The following is a 27,883-nucleotide window of genomic DNA, read 5'->3' on the forward strand; positions in this document are numbered from 1 at the left end:
AGTTCAACTCTGTTTTCATCAGACCAGAGAATCTTGTTTCTCATGGCCTGATAGTCTTTAGGTGCCTTTTGGCAAACTCCAAGCAGTTGTCATGTGCCTTTTCCTGAGGAGTGGCTTCCGTCTGGCCACTCTACCATAAAGGCCTGATTGGTGGAGTGCTGCAGAGATGGTTGTCCTGCTGGAAGGTTCTTCAACTCTAGAGCTCAGTCAGAGTGATTATTGGGTTCTTGGTCACCTCCCTGACCAAGCCCCTTCTCCCCAATTGCTCAGTTTGGCCGGGCGGCCAGCTCTAGGAGTCTTGGTGGTTCCAAACTTCTTCCATTTAAGAATGATGGAGGCCACTGTGTGTTTTGGGACCTTCAATGCTGCAAAAATGTTTTGGTACCCTTCCCCAGATCTGTGCCTCAACACAATCCTGTCTCTGAGCTCTATGGATAATTCCTTCGACCTCATGGCTTGTTTTTGCTCTGACATCCAATGTCAGCTGTGGGACCTTATATAGACAGGTGTGTGCCTTTCCAAATAATGTCCAATCAATTGAATTTACCACAGGTGGACTTCAATCAAGTTGTAGAAACATCTCAAGGATGATCAATGGAAACAGGATCTACCTGAGCTCCATTTCGAGTCTCATAGCAAAAGGTCTGAATACTTATGTGAATAAGGTATATTTGTTTTTTATTTTAAATACATTTGCTAAAATGTCTAAAAACCTGTTTTTGCTTTGTCATTAAGTGGTATTGTGTGTAGATTAGTAAGGATTTTCATTTATTTAATACATTTTAGAATTATGCTGCAATGTAACAAAATGTGGAAAAAGTCAAAGGGTCTGAATACTTTCTGAATGCGCTGTAATTCCATCAGACTAGCCTGTCTTATTTGTCGGGATTTCATGTCAATGGTTTATTTTCATGTCAATTGCTTTGAAATGCTAGTGTTGGCTTCAGTTGCCTTAGAAAGATGATGTGTCAATGCCTTGGTCATTGTGTCACATTACCTCTCTGACAAATAATACCCCACCGATAATAGTCCAGAGGGTGAAAATACCAAATGTGCTTGGCCTGTTTGGCACAGTCAGCAGGCTTAGCTCAGGGTTAGGTTTTGTCCTTAATTGAGAGAGTATTATGCTGAGAGAAAGAGGAGAGTGAGATCGAGAGAGTATTATGCTGCTTTTATAAAAGCCTGGTTGCACAAAATAATGCTTTCTTCCATTTCAGCAAACTTGCTGTAAAACCCACATGGCCCTGAGCATGTGAAAAGTACATGTTCCCTCATCAGCCATGATGCCTCGTGATCTGGCCTGAGCCCTTGATGTAACATGGATTGCAAATGGTCACGCCAACGACGACGGGTTAAGGCACTCTTCCAGCTCAGCGGTCTAGGTATTTCACGGCTTTCTTTTTTGAAAGAGGGGGTGGTGTCATTGTCACCCCTGTCAATGTTTTTTTTCTCAGAGGTGTCATGCCCATAGGGGGCACAGGGGCCCCTCCCCTCAGATTTGTCCTGTTTAAAAAAATATCATTGTTTGTTGTTTCTCTGTAATACTACGAGCCACCTAGCAATTGTATGAAATTGGCTTTAGCTAGCCCAGATAGGTTTCCAATCTCCCAACTTCATCATTACCTACCAAGAAGCCATTTCAGTCTATCAATCAAGTTAAAGTAGCTTGTCTAACTATCTTAGCTGGCATGCCTGCTGGCAAGGTTGCTAGACTTTACAAAAGCAAGCAATTACTAAATGTACTGAATAATACTCACATTCCTTTCAATATTTTACCCAGATCTCAGCAGAGATGCAGAGAAGTATTTTGTTTCTTTAAAAAAAAACTGTCAGGAAGATACAGACAGCTTAAGAGGTATGCTTAGATATGCAGAAAAATAAACATATTTTTTACACATAGATTTAAGTATAATGATTATGGCATACTTTGTGCCCCCTTAGGATTTTGTGGTGGAACCCTGACTCTGTGTGTGTGTGTGTGTTTGTGTGTTTGTTTTTTTGGAGTGGAATAACCTCTTGAAATGCAATCCAAGTCATTCCGCAGCCCTCACCTAATGCACCAGGCCTTGAATGATTTTGCTGAGTTTTACTATCCCGCATTGTTTTTATTAGCTATTGCACACGCTTGAAGTTTTACAGTTTGATGGCCAGTGATCGTTATCATTATCAGGGTCAGTTACAATACCGATCAACTGCTCTGCCTCCACGTTACGCTTCATTTGGCTTAGCCGCTCCCACTTTACAAACATCCTCCATCGTTTTCAAAAATGAAGTTATATGGAAGGTGTGTAAACTAGATCCAATATTGACATTTGAAAACCAGAGCCCAGCGCATTTAGCTTTGATTGTCGATGGAGACCTCATTTGAGGCAGTCTGGATGTGTTGATTTTGATTTTTTTTAAAGGCCATCCTGGGCAACGACTGTCCAAATTCACTATGGGCATGTAATCGCTGGCCAGGGGAACCGACCAACCAATATGCAGACAGATATATCTCCCTACGCTGTTGCTCTCCTCCTCCAACTCCAAGAGTGGTGAACCGGATAGCGCTGCCTCCTAATCAGCGTTCAACTCAAGGCACAGTTATTTGGATCAGTAAGGGAGGGTTAAGAGAGGGGGGGGGTAAGAAAGGGAGCAGATGGATGGAGCTGAAGCAGAGCGATTTAACAGCAGCCTGGGGAAATAGATTAAGGCGAGGTTGCAGTGAGGACAGGTCGGAGTATATTAAACAGTGGCACATTTCCACCTGGAGTTAAGGTGGAGGTCACGGGGAGTAATGGTAACATGCCATTTGGAAGCACGCTGCAGTGCTACTGGTTAGCTTTATTTCCTTTCAACTTTTTTTCTATCTTTGTTTCTTGTGGAGAGATGCTTAATGACTTAGGTGATGTTGATTTTTTTTTATCGAGACATTGCCCAAACTGAGTATCATTTGTTGATAAATCACCTGGCTATGTGGGTCTGAAGCACCTGCCTGAAGTCTAGAAATGGGAAAAATATTAACACAGTCCAGATAGGGTATATGGCAAACTAGCAATTGTCCTTTTGAATCCAGCTCGAAATCGCAGCATATCTTATCATGTGTGGATCACATTTTACATTTATTAACACCAAAACCCCACCCAATATAACTTTAACACCTACCCCACCCAGTATCCCTCTCATAGACCCACATCTGCAACCCCCTTTCTCCCAGTGAGCAGAGGGCCACCTGCTGGCTCCTTCATGGTATTGCACTTCCACAACACCCATATTGTAAAACTATGAGTCTGAGTCTCTGTGTTGCAGGGCAGTAAAGGAGGAGGTTGCGCCAGTGAGTAGCTGTCGTCTCCATTTACTGTCTATAAAGAAGACGGCTCTCCATTTCGCTGGGGAGATATGAAAATGCAATTATCTTTAAAGGCGCTGGTCAATACAGGCCATGACTGCTACATGATGGTTTATCAGGGCATCCGGCGTAGTAGGTTCGTGAGACTAATTACCTATATCTACAGGGCCCCTGATTAGACAGACAAGCCCCCAGCAATATCTAGTCAAATTTTAATTGAACAGCTATGTGTTGGAAGTGATTTATTGAAGAGGATAGACAGTGAGTGAGGAAGGGGCGAGGGGGTGAAGGAGGAAGGCAATCATGCATGGGAGTAGAAAGGGGAGGTATGGTTGACAGGACAGTGTGAACATAATGAGAGTTGGTGCGTGAGAGAAAAGGATGAAAAGAGGTTTCCTTTGGAGAACAGAACTGGCCCACTCACAGTAGCAACAACAGCATGAGGCATCACTGTTTAGAAGCTCTAGGTTTGCGTTGGGAAGCCGTGTGCTCGCCTATCCCCACTGTTATCATTGTGTGTAATCGTTCAATCAATTGGTGGGATTTGTTTTTCTCTTTTAGTTTACATTTTTGTACCGGATGCTTTATGATGTATGTGGGGCCTTCCAAAACCAAGCTGACCCAAATCGAGGGATTGTCCCTTTAGTCCTCTTGTTTCCTTACTCTGTCAGTCCATCCCAGGTCTCCTGTATTTCCTCTAACATTCAATGAGCACTTGATATAATCTGATATTTCGTTGATCTTTAGAAGTGCTCAAAATGAAATTTATCTCGACATCAAATGAATATGGCGCTAATGTTTATTTTCTGTAGGCAAGAGGGGTGGAGAGATGAGACGCCGCATCAAGACGGATGGAGAAGCTCTCTGAACCACATAACAATAATAGAGTTCTCCCCAGCACTTAATCTCACACTGCTTCCGGTGTCAAAGCTCCCCCACCCTGAAAATAATTTTACCTTGTCAAGTGTATTGGTATTCAGATTCCTCACAGAGAGTAAACGAGTATCCAATCACAATGTGACAACTTGCTTTTGTTCTGGCAGCATTCATATGTGCAAACGTCTCTCTCTCTCTCTCTCTCTCTCTCTCTGATGTGAACTCTGAAAATGTCAGCAACTTGGTTTCAGAGAAGCCCTGATTTTCTTGTTCTCTTCGGCTGTTGGCAGCGCTCAGTTCCACTCGCCTTATCAAATAAATTGGAGAGCGGCTTTTCCCCGATTGCCTCCACAGAAAGGTTCTGGCTCACCCGAGGGTCTTCTGCTCATGGCTTTGGCTGATGGGAAAACTACTTAGAATAATTGTTTTTCAGGAGGACGGATTCCCAGCCACCGTTGTCCCTACCACCGTCATGCAGTGCCTGTGTGTGTGTGTGTGTGTGTGTGTGTGTGTGTGTGTGTGTGTGTGTGTGTGTGTGTGTGTGTGTGTGTGTGTGTGTGTGTGTGTGTGTGTGTGTGTGTGTGTGTGTGTGTGTGTGTGTGTGTGTGTGTATGTGTGTATCTGTGTATCTGTGTATCTGTGTGTGTGTGTGTGCATAAGTGTTTGTGTGTGCAGATAGCTGCATGCATCAGTGCCGTCAGGATGTGTGTTTGTGTGCCTGAGTGTGTGCACCTGCATGTCTGTGGTTTGTGTGTGTGTGTGCGTGCGTGTGTATGTGTGTGTGCAGATGGCTGCATTTGCATCAGTGCCATCAGGGCACAGATAATGGAGTCTCCACTTGAGGGAAACACATCAGCCTACCTCACTACTTAAAGATAAGACAGGAGCCGTAACCTGCTCTCTCAACCCCTCCTCCCTCCCAGGCAGCCTCTGTTTTGGGTACTGTAATTGCATTTCATTGTAAGTAGTCAGGAGCCATATTTGAAACAGCTGTTGAAACTCTTGTTGTGATTGTAATGAGGCAGCTCTGCATCTTCTCTGTTTTGGTTTTCTACACTTTTTTCTCATTGCCTATTCGGTCTGCGCAAACTACTTAACCCTGCCATGACCGCTAGATGAGTCAAAACAATGAGCCAAGTGTAAAGCTGATCAAATTAAGTGCAAACTTTTATCAGCTCAAATAATCAGGATGACTTAAAAGTTGTTTTTTGCATTCTGAGACTTGTAGTTGGACAGTTACGAATACAAACATGATCGTCATTATTCGGTTACGCTTTGCTGCTTTTGTCAAAACAGTTTTTCTCAGATGAATACACTTTACGCATGCTCATGTCAGATCGACAGTTATACGCTCCTATACTCTGCATCTTCGAAAGAGCCCCAAGAAAACGATTATATGTGCCTTTGGTCCTTTTCTCCTCAGATGATTTGTCAGATTAGTGTAAATCCTGACTGTCGGGTCATCCCTCGCTGTCCACGTCCCATATCGTCTTTTGTTTTAGCGAGAGATTACTGAAGATGCTGATAATTCCCGACCCATGGCGGCTGCCCTGTCACATGGCCTAGGCTGGCCACTCGGTTTACCATCAGACGAGCATCAGCATTGTGACAAGTGCATCCAATCTTTTTGGGGTGCCAGGCATCTCTTTGCAAAGCGAACATCTGTCCTGATGGCTGCCCGCTGCCAATTATGGCAGAATGTCCACATGGCTAGAGAGGGAGGTTGACACATCCTCGTATTGATGTTCCTCTCATATTCCCACAATAATGAGCAGGAGGCATGTGCTGCTCCCCCGAGGCGATGCAAAACTAACGTCTCTCTCTCTCGCGCTCTCTATCTCTTTAGTCAACTTCGGGCCTGACGAGACTTTACTTTTGATATAATATACAGGTATGAGGGATATCAGAAAGGACTATGGTCAACATTGTATTTTAATGCCGAACAGTGAGTCTCAAGGTCTGGCATACACAATATCTGAGATCCCAATTCAATAAATAACTACTCATGAACTGCTTGTGGACCTTCAATGAACCCCGGTTGAATGGTACCTTTGTGGTTAAAAGGTTATTTAATAGTCTATTGTGCTATTTTCTACAGCAGTCACTTGCAGCGCACCTTGTAAACATAATCCATGGTTGTTGTGGCAGTTTTGAAATAATAGCTCTGTCAGTGCAATTCATGGCTTAAGTGGAGTGGTACCGGAATATGTTTAAGCCTCACATTACATCAAACTCGGACTCCCGAGTGGCGCAGCAGTCGAAGGCACTGCATCTCAGTGCAAGAGGCATCACTACGGTCCCTGGTTCGAATTCAGGCTGTATCGCATCCTGCCGTGATTGGGAGTCCCATAGGGCGGCGCACAATTGGCCCCAGCATCGTCCGGGTTTGGCTGGGGAAGGCCGTCATTGTAAATAAGAATTTGTTCTTAACTGACTTGCCTAGTTAAGTAACATTTTTTTTAAAAAGCCGCCAATTCAAGGGTGCAAAATCCTGGAAACATGTAATAAGGTTTCGCAAGCTTCCTTAAACATATCATGCCGAGCTGTTATGTCACGGATTGAATCACTTCACATGAAACGGGCACTGTATCAAGCACAGGGCCAATGACAAGCATACATTGATAGCCAAATAATATATTGTCATGGAATGGGAATTTGTTTTGACTGCAGAACTCCAAGTGGAGAAGTTGTCTCTAACCTGGCCTATCAGAGAAACGAATGGAGCTTCAGTCGACAGATGAGTGGAAAAAGGCTTTGCTGACCAAATTTAGATGTTGAAGAGGCCCTGTTTTTGCAGTAGAGCAAAAGGGAGTGCAGATTATGCCTTTGGGAAATTCTAGTGCTGACATTTTAGTTCCTATTTATTTAACTTTTTTCCCTGCATTTGCTTATCGAGGTCTTCCAAGGGTACCGACGTGAAAGCCCAACGTTGGCAAATCACTTTATCTGTGAGCTGTTGTCACCACCAACATGGTCAAATGTTTGTTTTTGTCACTCCTCACCGCAACATGCTACCTCTATCAACTGCCAAAAATCTGATGTGCAATCTGTGAGTGGTCTCTAAACAAAGGATTTGTTGTGGATGCTGGATAATTTCACACACAGGAGAGTTGTGTCGGGGAGAGCCTGAAAACGGGGAAGGAAAGTGAAGGCAGAGGCGGATATGGCTGGATTTGGGCGCTAGACTTGAACCTAAAGAACAATCAACAGTGTTTCTATTAATATTTTCGTTTCCAGTTAAAACCTTCTCTTTGCTGTAATTTGACTGGTGTACATGTGAAGAATAAACAGCCCATTACACTACCTGGATTAATACTGCCTATAAGCCATTGATTCAGATGGCTGGAAACCACATTAACAACCAAGTCTTGGTGTTGACTCCTTGCCAACTTTGAACAGTTAGAGTCCCACTGTGTTCTGTCTTGTTTACCGGGAGGTGGTCTGCTAATCGTAGCTTGGTACTGAAGGGGACACTGAGAGCTGGGCTAGATCTTTAGAGCCGTCTTCTTTCATCTGAACCAAACCAACTCTGTTTGTGGGTTTACTGTTTGGAAAGGGCACACTCCAGGTGTGCACCGTTCCTCCACACAGATTCACTCCCTAGGGAAAGATGCGTGCGATAACTGCGTACAGAGATTCAAATCTTGCCTTGCACCTTCAGAGATTTACCATTTGAAAATGTAGGTGTTTTTTCAGAGGGCGGGCAGCAGCGTAGAGCGGGAGATAAGAGTAAACCTAGGCCTCATTGAAAAACAGGGAGCTGCAGCCTCTCTTGGTCATGGTCCAGTCATCAGGTGAGTGCAGAGGGAGCAGGCAGTTCAAAGGCAAAGGGAGGGAGTGCGTAGGGAGCAGGCAGTTCAAAGGCAAAGGGAGAGAGTGCGTAGGGAGCAGGCAGTTTAAAGGCAAAGGGAGGGAGTGCAGAGGGAGCAGGCAGTTTAAAGGCAAAGGGAGGGAGTGCGTAGGGAGCAGGCAGTTTAAAGGCAAAGGGAGGGAGTGCAGAGGGAGCAGGCAGTTTAAAGGCAAAGGGAGGGAGTGCATAGGGGGCAGGCAGTTTAAAGGCAAAGGGAGGGAGTGCAGAGGGAGCAGGCAGTTTAAAGGCAAAGGGAGGGAGTGCAGAGGGAGCAGGCAGTTTAAAGGCAAAGGGAGGGAGTGCGTAGGGAGCAGGCAGTTTAAAGGCAAAGGGAGGGAGTGCATAGGGAGCAGGCAGTTTAAAGGCAAAGGGAGGGAGTGCATAGGGAGCAGGCAGTTTAAAGGCAAAGGGAGGGAGTGCAGAGGGAGCAGGCAATTTAAAGGCAAAGGGAGGGAGTGCGTACGGAGCAGGCTGTTCACAGGGAGGGAGCGTTTGAAACCAGTTGAGGGTTAAGCCAACAGAAAGATTCACCCCCTCAATTAATTTGCTGTCACCCTTTTTAAGTGTTTGGTCAGCCTTGGGGTGGCAGGTAGCCTAGTGATTAGAGCATTGGGCCAGTAACTGAAAGGTTGCTAGATCGAATCCCCGAGCTGACATGGGGACAATCTGTCGTTCTGCACCTGAACAAGGGGCCGTCATTGTAAATAATAATTTGTTCTTAACTGACTTGCCTAGTTATAAAATCAAATTGATATATGATTACAAGAGCCTGAATAAATATGATCAGAATTCCGATATATAGGTCGCAGAACAACCTGCCAGGCATACTGCTGACTCTCATCCCTACAAAGTTGCACAATGGGAAGGAGTTTGCAGTTTTGACAAGCCTTAACTGTACGCATCATCATGTTATGTTAATTAGTTACCATCAAACCTCTGCAAAACACACAATTTGGTTCACAGCTGTGTCTGCCACCGCACTGCAACAAAGATATGAGTCAATTATGTATCAGATGTGAACATTGCCAGTTGCAGGTTTTTGATTCGCGATCCCCTTGGCTTGAACATTCTAATTTTCCCAGCATGCCCCTCTTAAGAACATATCCCTGCCAGCCAGGTTTTCTTCCTTCTCTTTTCTTCCGGCTCTTCAGCTGCAAGGCTCTGTACTGACTGTCAAACCTCAAAGCTGTTTACTTGGAGTGATAAACAAGATAGATATTGGAGTGCTCGAGATGATTGTTGAGATTGCTGTTCATGATCCAGAGGCAAGGAGTGCCTGTCACTCAATATATTTTCTTTCCGTTGCATAGAGCCATCACTGGATTGTTGTGTTTGAAGGTGTTAACCCCACTCTTTGACAATCTGAGAAATGTATTCAAGACTAGATTGATGAAGAGCTATGCACCAATCCAGGTTAGCTATATGTGCTAAACTAGATGATTCTCCATAAGTTACATACAAGGTTACATACAACAGTTAATTAAAACACATTGTGGGTTAAAGAGAAGTCATTTCTTAAATGCTCTTTCAGAGCATGTGTTTGTACTCAAAACATTTTCTCTATATGGCCTTGAAGGATTAGGAGCATTTAGAGCTAACCGCTCTTGTTTAGCAGTCATCCACTTCAGCACAGTGCTTAATAGAAGTTGCCATGGCAGACGGCATCTGTGTGGAATTAATAAATAATGTCTTAGCCGAAGTAGTTCTCACAGGCTCCTCCATTTTCCTCTATCAGAGCTACAAAGCTGGCGAGAGTATTACAGAATCAGTGCTTATTACTAGTCACAGCTGAACCTTTCTGATTTGCTACCCTCACTCATTACTCGGCTTTGTGCGAGTGCTAGGGCAAGCTCAATTCACATTCCTCATACCCTCTCATTTATATGGGGGAATTAATCAGAGTCACTGAAATGGATCATAGTCTTAAAAACCCTTGTGCAGTACAATATTCAAGCTCTCTCAAAAGATTATGAAACCAAAGAATATGGAGTGGATTTTTATAATATTCCTGATGCTTAATATACAGTTGGCTGGATGAGAAATACTCTCGAGTGCAATAGCCTTTGTCTTTAGATAAGCTGTATCACCACATTGTCCATATACATCAGCGATCACCAACCTTTTCGGAGTCGAGGTCACTTTCGGAATCAAAAAGCAAGCGGAGATCTACCGCTCAGATTATTGTTTTTAACAGGACTTTAAAAATGTAAGCCTATGCAACATTAACCTAATAAAAATAATTCTGTAGGAATTATGTTTGTGCAGTAAGCCTAACCTGATGGTGAAACTTGAGTCGCACCAGGTTTTCTATGCCTAATGCACACATTCATGTTGTTCCTATGACCAGAGAAGGTGAAATATTCCTCGATATAAAAATAGACACGACAAGCTGCTAATAATGAAAATCCATGCCTACTGAAACATTCATTGTAGCTGCAGTGCTGGTTGTAGCGCGAGTGGAAGTAGGAGAAGCACGTCTTATGTTTTGCAAAAGTCTTGAATAAAAACAGTGTTGACAGTGCTGAATAAAAACATGAACTCGCTCTTTGCTGTATTCTTTGACAATCTCTCTATGGTTGTGGATTTAAAAGTTATGAAATCTCATGTAGGCTATTATCAAACTTTGCTGTAGGGTTGTGGAAGCTGTAGGCTTAGTGATTTAAGCTATCCGATTAGCCAGTGCAGTAGGCTTGATTTAGCTTGATTCAGCTCCCTTCAGGCCAATTAAATGGTTCAAAATGAGAACTTTGCATACCCGGTATGCAGGGCTTCTGAATCAAGTGCATCTACCTCCAACAGCACAAGGAGCGCAAGGCTTTATCATTAACTATTCTACAGAAATGTTTAATGATTGACTAGGAATGCCGCAATCGACCGGTTGGTGACCACTGATCTACATTAACTTTCAATGATTGATCTTTTGAAATTGCATTTGCCCCAATGTAATACAGTGCACATGATGGAACTATAGTAGAAAAACGAACCGACAACCTCTGACCTCGCAGATAAATCATGAACTGTTCATAAAGTTGATTTATTCCTTTTATCTGTCGATTACAGGGTCAAGGCAAAGAAAGGGGTGAATCTTCTGCAAACCAAGTCAAAGAATGCCCAGTGGACTGTGGACTGGGAAGTGCAGTCCGGGGCAAAGCATTCCATCACCACCATCAACGTGAACAAGAACAAAGGAGTACAAGCCGGGTAAGTCAACAGCCTTGGGACTTAAACACCACAGAGTGAGTGAGGTGGTCGTGCCCAGCACACTGGTAAAAACTTTAAGATGGTTTGTTCTTTCAAAGACAATACGAGACATCTTCAAAATGTCCTATTTACAATAGACCTATTTGCAATATACTGTAGATATGGATCCAGTTTAGGGTAGTTGTCCAAAAAATCTTTGGATATGCTTGGTTAAATAAATTGCTTAAATGCAAAGCCATACAAAATATATTTAGATAAGGTATGTTACGCATAAAATATATGCTTACACCAATGATTTCAACATTTTTCCCTGCTTGGCAGAAAGCTGATTGGGGGACCACTACATTAAACTGTAGTTTTCAAATGCATCCTTTTTACAGCTTGATTATCAACTTCAGTGATGGATCCATTTTATGTGTAGACAAAACCAACCAAAATGCCAAAATGATATGTAGGGGGGGGGGTCAATGCAAATAGTCTGGGTGGCTATTTTATTAATTTTTCAGCAGCCTTATGGCTTGGGGTAGAAGCTGTTAAGGAGCCTTTTGAAGCTAGACTCTGTGCTCCGTTACCGCTTGCCGTGCAGTGGCAGATGGAATCGTTTATGACATGGGTGACTGGAGTCTGACAATTTTTTGGGCCTTCCTATGGCACTGCCAAGCATATAGGTCCTGGATGGCAGGAAGCTTAGCCCAAGTGATGAACTACCCTCTGTAGCACCTTACGGTCTGATGCCGAGCAGTTGCTATACGATACTTTTGATGGTGCAGCTGTAGAACTTTTTGAGGATCTGGGTAACCATGCCAAATCTTTCAGTCCCCTGAGACGGAAAAGTCATTGTTGTTCCCTCTTCGCAACTTTCTTGGTGTGTTTGGACAATGATAGTGTTGTGTTCGGACTATCATTAAATGTTATTTTATCAAATCAATTCTCTGTGTAATTATTATTACCTCATTAAACTAATCATGTAAACTTTAATTAACCAGGAAATCAGGGCACCACGGAAAAATGTTTATGGAGTCTCTATTTCCTGAATCGACTCTTCAGAAATGGTCATATCTTATCGATTAGTCTTCTATTAATGTATCGTTATTACCTCATCAGTTCTCAAACCCTTGGATATCTGCACGAACCCTAGCCTAAATGATGAATCGGCAATATACAAATTTGCTTAATTATTTATTTACTAACTAAATAATCACAAAAATACAAAACAAACAAACGGTAGATATTGGTTACTAACACAATGCATTGAAAAGTCCCTAGTGGGCTAAACCGGTATGACTGCTTGCTAGACAATTGAAAGGGGTGGAACCAGAAAAGAGTGGGAGAGACAAAATGGATTGACAACACACAGTTGATAATTACAGTTGATGTCGGAAGTTTAGATACACTTAGGTTGGAGTCATTAAAACTAGTTTTTCAACCACTCCACAAATTTCTTGTTAACAAATTATAGTTTTGGCAAGTCGGTTAGGACATCTACTTTGTGCATGACACAAGTCATTTTTACAACAATTGTTTACAGACAGATTATTTCACTTATATGTCACTGTATCACAATTCCTGTGGGGCAGAAGTTTACATACACTAAGTTGACTGTGCCTTTAAACAGCTTGGAATTATGTCAATGATGTCAAATTATGTCATGGCTTTAGAAGCTTCTGATTAATTGATGTCATTCGAGTCAATTGGCGATGTACCTTTGGATGTTTTTCAAGGTCTACCTTCAAGGTCTACCTGCCTCTTTGCTTGACATCATGGGAAAATCAAAAGCAATCAGCCAAGACCTCAGAAAAAAATTGTAGACCTCCACAAGTCTGGTTCATCCTTGGGAGCAATTTCCAAACACCTGAAGGTACCACGTTCATCTGTACAAACAATAGTAGGCAAGTATAAACACCATGGGACCACGCAGCTGTCATACTGCTCATGAAGTAGACACATTCTGTCTCCTAGAGATGAACGTACTTTGGTGCGAAAAGTGCAAATCAATCCCAGAACAACAGCAAAGGACCTTGTGAAGATGCTGGAGGAAACAGGTACAAAGTATCTATATCCACAGTAAAACGAGTCCTATATCAACGTAACCTGAAAGGCCGCTCAGCAAGGAAGAAGCCACTGCTCAAAAACCGCCATAAAAAAGCCAGACTACGGTTTGCAACTGCACATGGTGACAAAGATCGGGCTTTTTGTAGAAATGTCCTCTGGTCTGATGAAACAAAAATATAACTGTTTGGCCATAATCACCATCGTTATGTTTAGCGGAAAAAAGGGGAAGCTTGCAAGCCGTTCCAACCGTGAAGTACAGGGGTGGCAGCATCATATTGTGGGGGTGCTTTGCTGCAGGAGGGACTGATGTACTTCACAAAATAGATGGCAGGAAAATTATGTGGATATATTGAAGCATCACCTCAAGACATCAGTTAAAGCTTGGTCGCAAATGGGTCTTCAAATGGACAATGACCCTAAGCATACTTCCATAGTTATGTTTAAAGGAGAACAAAGTCAAGGTATTGGAGGGCCATCACAAAGCCCTGACCTCAATCCTATAGAAAATGTGGCGGCATAACTGAAAAATGTGTGCTAGCAATGAGGCCTACAAACTTGACTCAGTTCCACTAGCTCTGTCAGAGCGAATGGGCCAAAATTCACCCAACTTATTGTGTGAATGCTACCCGAAACGTTTGACCCAAGTGAAACAATTTAAAGGCAATGCTACCAAATAATAATTGAGTGTATGTAAACTTCTGACACACTGGGAATGTGATGAAAGAAATAAAAGCTGAAAGAAATCATTCTCTCTGCTATTATTCTGACATTTCACATTCTTATATTGAAATGGTGATCCTAACTGACCTAAGACAGGGCATTTTTCCTCAGATTAAATGTCAGGAATTGTGAAAAACTGAGTTTACATACACCTTAGCCAAATACATTTAAACATCCGACTTTAACTGTATATTCATCGAAATGCTAATCCTTTGCACATGGCCGCTCATTCGAGAATAAATGCAATGTATATATTTATGCCCATATGTTGTTGTCTTCTCTGTGAGAATCGCCGGCCCGTATGCTGGAGAGTCAGTTCATCAGAGTCTCTGGTTAACTTCGCCAGAGGTCATAATGTATTTCGTAGTTGTTGCTTTCTCAGCGGCTCTGGATAGTGTCTGTTGTAATGGATACGTCAGGTGTACAGATGGTTGTTCATAGAATAGATGCTTCCGTGGTTGACGGTATTCTCGTACTAGACTTTTGTCATTTCCAGCTGCGGACTAGTAATTACACGTCTAGGATTTGCTCTTGTTGTTGTTAGTGATCGATTAGTCTGAGTTTAACCATTTCCAGCCGTGTAGCCAAAACTACAGCTGTATGGTCTCCGTGACCTATAGAGTTGTAGTTCTTAACCATTTCAACATGTAGCATCAGCTCCATATTTTCTGGTCTAATGGCCTATAGAATTGTAGCCATTCCAACATGGGGACTCCATCCCAGCGTTCTCCGACTATATGTAAATGTTGTAGGACGTGGTTTTACACACTTCTGAGAAAAGGGCAGTCCATGATGCCAACCTAATGTCTATGCTCACTTGGGCGTGGCCATTGATTTGGTTAACTTCATATGAAAACACATATTTTCTCATTTAGAAGGTTAACATCACATTACATCTTTGTACAAATTGTTCCATGTTTAATCACATACGTTTCACAATATCTAGATGTGAACCCCATAATTAAGAAGTGTACACAACCAAGGACATGAATGTTTCCTGTCTTTCATGAGATCACCAAATGAAACACGCTCACCATGACTGTCCCTTAAGTGTCCAAGGACCACACCCACATTCTCAAAAATAGAAATATTGTTTAATTTTTCAAACTTTTGATGTCCAAGTGTCTCTGTGTTCCACAGTTTACATTACAGAGCATAGGAGCAGTGCATTTTATGACCGACCATAAAACAACCGACTTCCCGCTCTCCTCCAAGAGAGAGAGAGAGAGCACCCTGTAGAGCAGACCCACTGTAACCTGATCCTTCAGATCATCACAGGAGAGTTATGACAATAGTTTGTTGTTGATGTGGACACCAAGGAACTTGAAAATCTCGACTCACTCCACTACAGCCCTGTCGATGTGAATGGGGGCGTGTTCGGCACTCCTTTTCCTGTAGTCCATGATCATCTCCTTTCTCTTGCTCATGTTGAGGGGAGAGGTTGTCGTCCTGGCACCACACTGCCAGGTCTCTGACCTCCTCCCTATCGGCTGATTCATCGTTGTCGGTCAGGCCTACCACCATTGGTAGGCCTGACCGACATCAGCAAACTTAATGATTGTGTTGGAGTCGTGCTTTGCCACACAGTCATGGGTGAACAGGGAGTACAGGAGGTGACTAATCACACACCCCTGTGGGGCCCCCGTGTTGAGGATCAGTGTGGAAGATGCGGTGTTGCTACGCTTACCACCCGGGGATGACCCGTCAGGATGTCCAGGATCCAGTTGCAGAGGGAGGTGATTAGTCCCATGGTTCTTAGCTTAGTGATGAGCTTTGTGGGCACTGTGGTGTTGAACGCTGAGCTGTAATCAATTAACACCATTCTCACATAGGTCTTCCCTTTGGTCAAGGTGTGCAATGGCAATGTGGAGTGTGATTGAGATTGCGTCATCTGTGTCATCTATTGGGGCGGTGTGTGAATTGGAGTGTGTCTAGGGTTTCTGGGATAATGGTGTTGATGTGAGCCATGACCAGCCTTTCAAAGCATTTAATTTGTCACTAATGTGTTTTGCCTACATTTTAGAGCCAGGTAGCAGTCTCTGAGGATAGATAGAAGGCAATTTCCTATTTTCATTTGATTTGGCCTTCTAGCTGTTTAAAAGTAAATAAAAATGATAGAATCAGGCCCACTTTATCAAGCTAAGTGCAATAACATTAATGCTGGGACCTGTTGGAAAGCACATTTAACTGATATAGTTCTGTCTTTTTGTGCCGACATTGGTATATATTTAAGATAACGGACCATGCTGGGCTGCTTTATATATTTGCCCACAAAAGTAGTATTAGTAGATCAGTGCAAAAGATGGTCCCAGTTATATTACCACATTAAGCCTAATAGGTTTAAAGCCTGCATTTGACATGGTTTGGCATAACATCTAGGCCAATAATTGATCATATTTTCATCTTCAATCAAAAAGCATGATCAATCTTCTGGGCGAAGGCGGCGCTTCAGAGCATTTAGCATTTCCTGATAGAGGAAAAGATTACTTTCTTCCACAGCCTGGTTACATGTTCGTTATACAAGAAACTAAGAATAGTGACTGCTTTTAATGTCGACCATGTGATGCTCTGTGTTAAGGATGCCGTTGTTGTATGACAGCATACAGTCATTATGTGTTCATCATAAGTGCAATGAAAACCATATGTACCATGTTAATGTAAAAGAAACATGTGAGGACCTGGTGGTTAATTCTTTAAACATAACATACAGTATTTCACCCCTTTTTTTAGTGTAGTCACAAAACTACCTTCATACTTCCCCACTTTTTTAAATGTATTTATCCGTTACCGGTTACTTTTGGACGAGTGACATTTGGGAGGGTCGTAGAGCAAAATCGAGAACTCCATCGAGTTTGTGAGAATCTCCCCTTTCCACATTGGGTTCCTATTAGTTTGTAGCCTAAATAGTTTGGATGCTACCAGACAGAAGTTGGCACATTGACGGTACCGACGTCAGACGAGTCTCCTGACACTTGTGGCTTTCTTTGCCACGTTTCATCGCAGATGCAGAAGTACTAGGTGTATTGAGTGGGATCCAAGGCAAAATATCTCGAGCTTAAACTGACAGATTCACTAACTAACTATTCATGAAAATCGCAAATGAAATGAAAGAAATATATTCACTCACAAGCTTAGCCTTTTGTTAACAACACTGTCATCTCAGATTTTCAAAATATGCTTTTCAACCATAGCTACACAAGCATTTGTGTAAGAGTACTGATGTTAGCATAGCATTAAGCCTAGCATTCAGCAGGCAACATTTTCACAAAAACAAGAAAAGCATTCAAATAAAATAATTTACCTTTGAAAAACTTCTGATTTTTTCAATGAGGAGACTCTCAGTTAGATAGCAAATGTTCATTTTTTCCAAAAAGATTATTTGTGTAGGAGAAATCGCTCCGTTTTGTTCATCACGTTTGGCTGAGAAAAACATCTGAAAATGCAGTCTCTACAACGCCAAACTTTTTACCAAATTAACTCCATAATATCAACAGAAACATGGCAAACGTTGTTTAGAATCAATCCTCAAGGTGTTTTTCACATATCTATTTGATGATAAATCATTCGTGGCAGCTGTGTTTCTCCTCGAAGCAAACGAAAAATACACGCAGCTGGAGATTACGCAATAATTTCAACGGAGGACACCAAGCGGCCACCTGGTAGATGTAGTCTCTTAAGGTCAATCTTCCAATGATTTGCCTACAAATATTGTCGACACCTTGGGGAATCGACAGAAAGTCTAAGCTCATTCGTGACCCATACACAGCCATATAAGGAGACATTGGAACACAGCGCATTCAAAATCTGGGGCACTTCCTGTATGAAATTTCATCTTGGTTTCGCCGGTAGCATTAGTTCTGTGGCACTCACAGACAATATCTTTGCAGTTTTGGAAACGTCAGTGTTTTCTTTCCAAAGCTGTCAATTATATGCATAGTCGAGCATCTTTACATGACAAAATATCTTGTTTAAAACGTTTTTTTTTAATCCATAAATTAAAAGAGCACCCCCTATATCCAAGAAGTTAACACCACATTCATAAACATGTACTTCATGGATTTCTGATAGGTGCACACACTCTGGGAATCGAACCAGGGTCTGTAGTGACGCCTCTAGCACTGAGATGCAATGCCTGGTTTGATTCCAGGCTGTATCACAACCGGCCGTGATTGGGAGTCCCATTGGGCGGCGCACATTTGGCCCAGCATTGTCCGGGTTAGGGTTTTACTGGGGTAGGCTGTCATTGTAAGTAAGAATTTGTTCTTAACTGACTTCCCTAGTTAAATAAGAATAAATAAATACCAGTATCTCACTTGTCTTTTTTTCAAAGATCATTACGCATCCTACCACTGAGTATAAATAATGTTTCAACACTTGTGTTCGGTTGATCTGCAAGTCATCACAAAATAGTCCGAAGGGGACAAGGTTGGCTCTTTTGAATGTGGTGACACAATTGATCCAATTAACAATCTTTGTTGTTTGGCCTTATTTTGCCCCCCAAAGTTTCTTTGGATTGCTGCTTAATCATCCCTGAAGTTATTCTAAGCACTGGCCCATTTACACTTAGCCCCAGCACACCACTGCTTAATGCTTTCTTGTTGTCTGGATCCTCCCTCACCTCTTATTATGCATTGTACTAGGCTATCGATTTTTGCAAATGGCTTCCTAATTATGGCAGTATTCATTTTGTAAATGCTGTGTCCTACCATATCCCCGTGGGGACGAAAGGAAAATCAGATTTGATGGAAATTGATTCTCGGTTAACACGTTGAATAATTCAATTTTAAACAAAGGGTAAAGCAATCAACAGGGTAGAGTTGGCATGCTCTCACGGATGTTGCTCTTGACTTATAATTGTCACTATTGATTCAAAGGAACAATTGTGGAGAGGCACTCTCTGACTAATCAAACTCAAATCAAATCAAATGTTATTTGTCACATGTACCGATTACAACATGGGTAGACCTTACAGTGAAATGCTTACTTTCAAGCCCTTAACCAACAATGCAGTTTTAAGAAAATACAAAAAAAGTAAGAGATAAGAATAACAAATGATTAAAGAACAGCAGTAAATATCAGTAGTGGGGCTTTATACAGGTAGAGGTAATTTGAGGTAATATGTACATGCAGGTAGGGTTATTAAAGTGACTATGCATTGAAAATAACAGAGAGTAATGTAAATTGTCTGGGTAGCCATTTGATTAGAAGTTCAGGAGTCTTATGGCTTGGGGGTAGAAGCAGTTTTAGAAGCCTCTTGGACCGAGACTTGGTGCTCTGGTACCGCTTGCCGTGTGGTAGCAGACAGGATAGTCTAAGACTAAGGTGGCTGGAGTCTTTGGCCATTTTTAGGGCCTTCCTCTGACATCGCCTGGTATAGAGGTCATGGATGGCAGGAAGCTTGGCCCCGGTGATGTACTGGGCCATATGCACTACCCTCTGTAGTGCCTTGCGGTTGGAGGCCGAGCAGTTGCCATTACCAGGCAGTGATGCAATCCGTCAGAATGCTCTCGATGATGCAGCTGTTAAACCTTTTGAGGATCTGAGGACCCATGACAAATATTTTCAGTCTCCTGAGGGGGAATAGGTTTTGTTGTGCCTTCACAACTTTCTTGGTGTGCTTGGACAAAGTTAGTTTGTAGGTGATGTGGACGCCAAGGAACTCCTCTCCTTCAACCTGCTCCACTACAGCCCGATCGATGAAAATTGGGATGTACTCGGTCCTCCTTTTCCCGTAGTCCACAATCATCTCCTTTCTCTTGATCACGTTGAGGGAGAGGTTGTTGTCCCTGCACCACATGGTCAGGTCTCTGACCTTCTCCCTATAGGTTGTCTCATCGTTATTGGTGATCAGGCCTACCACTGTTGTGTCATTGGCAAACTTAATGATAGTGTTGGAGTCATGCCTGGCCGTGCAGTCATGAGTGAACAGGGAGAACAGTAGGAGACTGAGCATGCACCCCTGAGGGGCCCCCGTGTTGAGGATCAGCTTTGCAGATGTGTTGTTACCTACCCTTACCACCTGGGGGCGGCCCGTCAGGAAGTCCAGGATCCAGTTGCAGAGGGAGATGTTTTGTCCCAGGGTCCTTAGCTTAGTGATGAGCTTTGCAGGCACTATGGTATTCTATGCTGAGCTGTAGTCAATGAATAGCATTCTCACATAGGTGTTCGTTTTGTCCAGGTGTGAAAGAGCAGTGTGGAGTACAATAGAGATTGCATCATCTCTAGATCTGTTGGGGTGGTATTCAAATTGGAGTGGGTCTAGAGTTTCTGAGATAATTGTGTTGATGTGAGCCATTTCCAGCCTTTCAAAGCATTTCATGGCTACAGTTGTGAGTGCTGCTGGTCGGTAGTCATTTAGGCAGGTTACCATAGTGTCTTGGGTACAGGTACTATGGTGGTCTGCTTGAAACATTTTGGTATTACAGACTCAGACAGGGAGAGGTTGAACATTTCAGTGAAGACACTTGCTAGTTGGGCAGCGCATGCTCAGAGTACATGTCCTGGTAATCCGTCTGGCCCTGCGGCCTTGTGAATGTTGACTTGTTTAAAGGTCTTACTCACAGTCGTCCGGAACAGCTGATGCTCTCATGTATGTTCCAGTGTTCTTGCCTCGAAGCGAGCATATCAGTTATTTAGCTCATCTGGTAGGCTTGTGTCACTGGGCAGCTCTCGGCTGTGCTTCCCTTTGTAGTCTTTAATAGTTTGCAAGCCCTGCCACATCTGACAACCGTACGGTTTGGTCTTTGTCCTGTATTGACACTTTGCCTGTTTGATGGTTTGTCGGAGGGCATTCTGGGATTTCTTATACACTTCCGGGTTAGAGTCCCGCTCCTTGATAGCAGCAGCTCTACCCTTTAGTTGAGTGCGAATGTTGCTTGTAATCCATGGATTCTGATTGGAATATGTACGTACAGTCACTTGGTGACGACGTCATCGATGCACTTATTGATGAAACCAGTGACTGTTGTGGTGTACTCCTCAATGCCATCGGGAAGAATTCCGGAACATATTCCAGTCTGTGCTAGCAATGTACATAATAAGTTACAAATAATTTGAAAAAAAATAGCACAGTTGGTTAAGAGCCAATAGAACGGCATCCATCCTCTCCGGAGCCATCTTGAATACATCTTTTGACTGCCACATTTGTCTTTGTCTAGTCTATAGGGTTATGCAGTAGCGATTTTAGCATGTAAATGTTGGAGAGGCAAACCCACTACACAACACATCACTAAACAATACATTCATTGCACTATAACGGTGACCAACAGGTCCCACACACGGTTAGATCCTACATAAAGCTATCCCAACAGCAGAGTCCCAACAACAGCAGTCCCATCACCTTACCACTGCTACACCTGGCTATCAGCGGAGCCTTGTCTGGCAGCGAAACAGTTCATTCATCCTCATTTACAGCCTTTTAAAAAACATAGCTGATATGGCTAACTTGCTTAAACAAATGTGGTTTCTACTGACAATTTAGATGTGCAAACTACGGCATAAGGGGACGATGAGTGGATAAGAGGCATTCCGTAATTTCGATTAGGACATTAATGAGCAAGATAGGACGGACATAGTCAATATAACTATTTGTTCAGCACTTTTGAAATGTACAGAGACAGAATTCATAACATGGGCCGTTCTTACAGTATTCTCCATGTACACCAAGTCAGAACCGTAGGATAAATAAACGGGGCTTATAAGCAGACAATGCAAGCTTTTACAATATTCAATGATTATATTTCTCTAAAACAGGCTTTTGGCTACATGTGCACCACCAAGTCAGAACAGTAGGCAAAATTAGGGTGAGGCACATTGGCTCTAACAGCTTATTACACAACATAACATACACTTAGTATTACTTTCTTAGCTACAGTATACATATCTCCCAGGCATATTACGTAAGTTATGCAGCAGTATACAATACATTTTTGGACTCCCCTTGTTGTGCTGTATTCACTTGAACAGGAAGGTGGCATGGCGGTCCTACGTGGGCAATTTTTTTGCCATTCTTTGTCATCAAAGTCAGGCATTCTCTGGATTTATGGTGCATTCAAGACAGCTGGGAACTCGGGGGGGGGGGGGGGGGACAAAGTTGAATCATGATGACGTCAGTGATCTTCAGGTCGGAGCTCTAGAAAAACCCAGGCCCTGCATGTCCCCAGGCACCCTCATTTGTTGACTTCTGTGATCGAAAAAGCCTTGGTTTCATGCATGTCAACATCAGAAGCCTCCTCCCTAAGTTTGTTTTACTCACTGCTTTAGCACACTGCTAATTCTGATGTCCTCGCCGTGTCTGAATCCTTGCTTAGGAAGTCCACCAAAAATTCTGAGAATTCCATACCCAACTATAACATTCAAGATAGAACTGCCAAAGGGGGGAGGAGTTGCAGTCTACTGCAGAGATAGCCTGCAAAGTAATGTCATACATTCCAGGTCCATACCCAAACAGTTTGAACTACTAATTTTAAAAATGACTCTCTCCAGAAATAAGTCTCTCACTGTTGCCGCCTGCTACCGACCCCCCTCAGCTCCCAGCTGTGCCCTGGACACTTTTTGTGAATTGATTGTCCCCCATCTAGCTTCAGAGTTTGTTCTGTTAGGTGACCTAAACTGGGATATGCTTAACACCCCTGCAGTCCTACAATCTAAGCTAGATGCCCTCAATCTCACACAAATCATCAAGGAACCCACCAGGTACAACCCTAAATCTGTAAACAACGTCATCCTGACCAACTGGCCCTCCAAATACACCTCCGCTGTCTTCAACCAGGATCTCAGCGATCACTGCCTCATTGCCTGTATCCGCTACAGTTCCGCAGTCAAACGTCCGCCCCTCATCACTGTCAAACGCTCTCTAAAACACTTCTGCGAGTAGGCCTTTCTAATCGACCTGGCCTGGGTATCCTGGAAGGATATTGACCTCATCCTGTTAGTTGAAAATTCCTGGTCATTCTTTAAAAGTAACTTCCTCACCATTTTTTCAAAAAATGCAGAACTAATAACAGATATAGCCCTTGGTTCACTCCAGACCTGACTGCCCTCGACCAGCACAAAAACATCCTGTGGCAGACTGCAATAGCATCGAATAGTCCCCGCGATATGCAACTATTCAGGGAAGTCAGGAACCAATACATGCAGTCAGTCAGGAAAGCAAAGGCCAGCTTCTTCAGGCAGAAATTTGCATCCTGTAGCTCTAACTCCAAAAAGTTCTGGAACACTGTAAAGTCCATGGAGAACAAGAGCACCTCCTCCAAGATGCCCACTGCACTGAGGCTAGGTAACACGGTCACCACCGATAAATCCATGATTATCGAAAACTTCAACAAGCATTTCTCAACGGCTGGCCATGCCTTCCTCCTGGCTACTCCAACCTCAGCCAACAGCTCCCCCCCCTCCCACAGCTACTCGCCCAAGCCTCTCCAGCTTCTCCTTTACCCAAATCCAGATAGCAGATGTTCTGAAAGAGCTGCAAAACCTGGACCCGTACAAATCAGCTGGACTTGACAATCTGGACCCTCTATTTCTGAATCTATCCGCCGCCATTGTCGCAACCCCAAGGATTGGGGAATCCAATCGAGAATCTGTGGAAAGAACTGAAAACTGCTGTTCACAAATGCTCTCCATCCAACCCCACTGAGCTCGAGCTGTTTTGCAAGGAGGAATGGGAAAAAAATGTCAGTCTCTCGATGTGCAAAACTGATAGACATACCCCAAGCGACTTACAGCTGTAATCTGATTCTGCCTCCTCAACCCTCCTCTCCTCCCTCTCTGCATCCCTTGACTCTCTATGTCCCCTATCCTCCAGGCCGGCTCGGTCCTCCCTCCCGCTCCGTGGCTCGATGACTCAAAGCTCACAGAACAGGGCTCCGGGCAGCCGAGCGGAAATGGAGGAAAACTCGCCTCCCTGCGGACCTGGCATCCTTTCACTCCCTCCTCTCTACATTTTCCTCCTCTGTCTCTGCTGCTAAAGCCACTTTCTACCACGCTAAATTCCAAGCTGCTGCCTCTAACCCTAGGAAGCTCTTTGCCACCTTCTCCTCTCTCCTGAATCCTCCGCCCCCCCCCCCTCCTCCCTCTCTGCAGATGGTCAACCATTTTGAAAAGAAGGTCGACGACATCCGATCCTCGTTTGCTAAGTCAAACGACACTGCTGGTTCTGCTCACACTGCCCTACCCTGTGCTCTGACCTCTTTCTCCCCTCTCTCTCCAGATGAAATCTCGCGTCTTTAAGTGACGGCCGGCCGCCCAACAACCTGCCCGCTTGACCCTATCCCCTCCTCTCTTCTCCAGACCATTTCCGGAGACCTTCTCCCTTACCTCACCTCGCTCATCAACTCATCCCTGACCGTTGGCTACGTCCCTTCCGTCTTCAAGAGAGCGAGAGTTGCACCCCTTCTTAAAAAACCTTCGATCCCTCCGATGTCAACAATTACAGACCAGTATCCCTTCTTTCTTTTCTCTCCAAAACTCTTGAACGTGCTGTCCTTGGCCAGCTCTCCCGCTATCTCTCTCTGAATGACCTTCTTGATCCAAATCAGTCAGGTTTCAAGACTAGTCATTCAACTGAGACTGCTCTCCTCTGTATCACGGAGGCGCTCCGCACTGCTAAAGCTAACTCTCTCTCCTCTGCTCTCATCCTTCTAGATCTATCGGCTGCCTTCGATACTGTGAACCATCAGATCCTCCTCTCCACCCTCTCCGAGTTGGGCATCTCGGCGCGGCCCACGCTTGGATTGCGTCCTACCTGACAGGTCGCTCCTACCAGGTGGCGTGGCGAGAATCTGTCTCCTCACCACGCGCTCTCACCACTGGTGTCCCCCAGGGCTCTGTTCTTGGCCCTCTCCTATTCTCGCTATACACCAAGTCACTTGGCTCTGTCATAACCTCACATGGTCTCTCTTATCATTGCTATGCAGACGACACACAATTAATCTTCTCCTTTCCCCTTCTGATGACCAGGTCGCATCTCTGCATGTCTGGCAGACATATCAGTGTGGATGACGGATCACCACCTCAAGCTGAACCTCGGCAAGACGGAGCTGCTCTTCCTCCCGGGAAGGACTGCCCGTTCCATGATCTCGCCATACGGTTGACAACTCCATTGTGTCCTCCTCCCAGAGCGCCAAGAATTGGCGTGATCCTGGACAACACCCTGTCGTTCTCAACTAACATCAAGGCGGTGGCCCGTTCCTGTAGGTTCATGCTCTACAACATCCGCAGAGTACGACCCTGCCTCACACAGGAAGCGGCGCAGGTCCTAATCCAGGCACTTGTCATCTCCCGTCTGGATTACTGCAACTCGCTGTTGGCTGGGCTCCCTGCCTGTGCCATTAAACCCCTTCAACTCATCCAGAACGCCGCAGCCCGTCTGGTGTTCAACCTTCCCAAGTTCTCTCACGTCACCCCGCTCCTCCGTTCTCTCCACTGGCTTCCAGTTGAAGCTCGCATCCGCTACAAGACCATGGTGCTTGCCTACGGAGCTGTGAGGGGAACGGCACCTCAGTACCTCCAGGCTCTGATCAGGCCCTACACCCAAACAAGGGCACTGCGTTCATCCACCTCTGGCCTGCTCGCCTCCCTACCACTGAGGAAGTACAGCTCCCGCTCAGCCCAGTCAAAACTGTTCGCTGCCCTGGCCCCCCAATGGTGGAACAAACTCCCTCACGACGCCAGGACAGCGGAGTCAATCACCACCTTCCGGAGACACCTGAAACCCCACCTCTTTAAGGAATACCTAGGATAGGTTAAGTAATCCCTCTCACCCCACCCCCCCTAAGTTTTAGATGCACTATTGTTAAGTGACTGTCCCACTGGATGTCATAAGGTGAATGCACCAATTTGTAAGTCGCTCTGGATAAGAGCGTCTGCTAAATGACTTAAATGTAAATGTAAATGTAATCGCAGCAAAAGGTGGCGCTACAAAGTATTAACTTAAGGGGGCTGAATAATTTTTCAGTTTTTGATTTGTTAAAAAAGTTTGAAATATCCAATAAATGTCGTTCCACTTCATGATTGTGTCCCACTTGTTGTTGATTCTTCGCAAAAAATACAGTTTTATATCTTTATGTTTGAAGCCTGAAATGTGGCAAAAGGTCGCAAAGTTCAAGGGGGCCGATTACATTCGCAAGGCACTGTATATAACATGATTTGACTTAATTGTATCTGTGGCCAATGACCTTTTAGCCTTATTGGATGGGCACTTTGCTCGGTGCAAAAGACTTCTAATGTAACTATTCGGCAGCACCAAAGGGCTTGAAATTTTCAAGCTCTACCCTTAGATATTCCGGTGACATAGTGTCCCCATGAGTGACAGAACACTGAGCCAATCACTAAAGAACATAACTAATCCCTACGCTCTGTATATTCCACTGGCTGCCCCACCTGCATTTTGGAGCTGCCTTACTCAAGAAAACAAAAAAGAGACCATGTTTTATATATATATATTTTTTTACATTGTTTGCAACCTGATATGTAACACTTATGAATGCTAAAATAAAATGCCAAACAGGCATCCCCCCCAAGCTAGAAAGGTGGGGCTGAAAATTGGTGGGGCTATGTAATATCTGTACAAACTCTTAGAAGAACAAAGAGAGAGCCTCAACTGTAGGCTAGTTGAAGGTTTTTAACCCAGGTCTGGGAGCTGAATATTCCCGGCGCATGGGGTGAAGTGTTGAAGTAATAGCTCCAGCCATGTGAATCACTGTCGCAGCCCTTTAGCAATCCTCTGCTACCGAGAGCTGTGCTGTGATAGCTACAGTAGCAAGGCATATCTCTCCCCTTGGCATGCTCAAGAAAATAAGACACAAGCACAGTTTCTTGCAATTCAGTGGACACATCCAACAGGGCTGATTTTAATTTACTCTAACCGAGAACCATGTGAGATACGGAACTCGAAAATGATCTTGGTGTAACCTAGAGGTCATTCAGGTTGATTAATACTGATGGCCCACAATAACGCAGCTCATGCAGCTCACCAGGACGCATGGAAAGGGCGTTGTTAACAAGGCCTTCCATTTCAAGAAGACACGTCACCCACACAACATATCCCTAAAGCGCATTTACTCAATTTCCACCTGTGTAACTCTCATTCCCTACATGAACGATTCGGGTGTCTGGTTTTCTCAGTTCTAGTTGTCAAGCGTCGTTTTGCCAAGCTACCTGTTTCGCAAGGAGTGTCACGGATAAAGGAGTAGAATATTCTGTGTGTGATGTTGAGACAAACAGGCAGAACTTATTTAGGCTGTCAGCTCTCATCATGCTGTTTCCAGTAAGGCCCTTTATGAGGAGTGCTGTACTGCAGATAGGGACTTGGCTCCCCAATTCCATTACAATGCTGCCATTTTCCCTTTGAATAACAGACTTACCTTCTCTCTGTGGAGGGATGGTTAATTTCAGATCCAGGTCAAGGTTGGCTGTAATGGTCTTGTAAACCGGGAACCTACTGTAGGGCCTATACTTCTGCTCGGTGCAGAATGTGTCTTTTAAATGTGATGGTTTCGCAAATTGGAGCAATAGTAAAGGTGGTATATTAAACATATATAGTATGTTGGTCTGCTGGTATAGTCATTCCACAGTTGATACAATAGTTTTATATCATCTTACAAGAAGATAAATAAAGCAGAATTTATTGAATGTTTTAGTACATATTAAATATATGGAATGAAACCGGGTGAAAAGATAAATGGTAATCTTTGCCATGGCGAAACTAACGCTTGTTCAAGTACACAGTTTGTTTACTGTACATGTGGTTAATGTAATGGATGTTTGAAATGGAAGGAGGTGTAACGTTTGTCATCTCTGTAGCTCAGTTGGTAGAGCATGGCGCTTGTAACACCAGGGTAGTGGGTTCGATTCCC

At 43.9% G+C, this 27,883-nt stretch overlaps 1 protein-coding gene across 2 annotated transcripts in view; it reads left to right on the forward strand.

The window, feature by feature from the left end:
• LOC123999461 (transmembrane protein 132E-like) overlaps positions 1–27,883 on the forward strand; it is a 387,132-nt gene that overhangs the window by 313,602 nt on the left and 45,647 nt on the right. For both annotated transcript variants that reach the window (XM_046305286.1, XM_046305285.1), the window contains exon 3: positions 11,115–11,255. In XM_046305286.1, the coding sequence (XP_046161242.1) occupies positions 11,115–11,255 (141 nt within the window). The remainder of the gene's footprint in view (positions 1–11,114; positions 11,256–27,883) is intronic.

The sequence above is a fragment of the Oncorhynchus gorbuscha genome, linkage group LG16 (genome assembly GCF_021184085.1).
Source record: "Oncorhynchus gorbuscha isolate QuinsamMale2020 ecotype Even-year linkage group LG16, OgorEven_v1.0, whole genome shotgun sequence".
Lineage (NCBI taxonomy): Eukaryota > Metazoa > Chordata > Actinopteri > Salmoniformes > Salmonidae > Oncorhynchus > Oncorhynchus gorbuscha.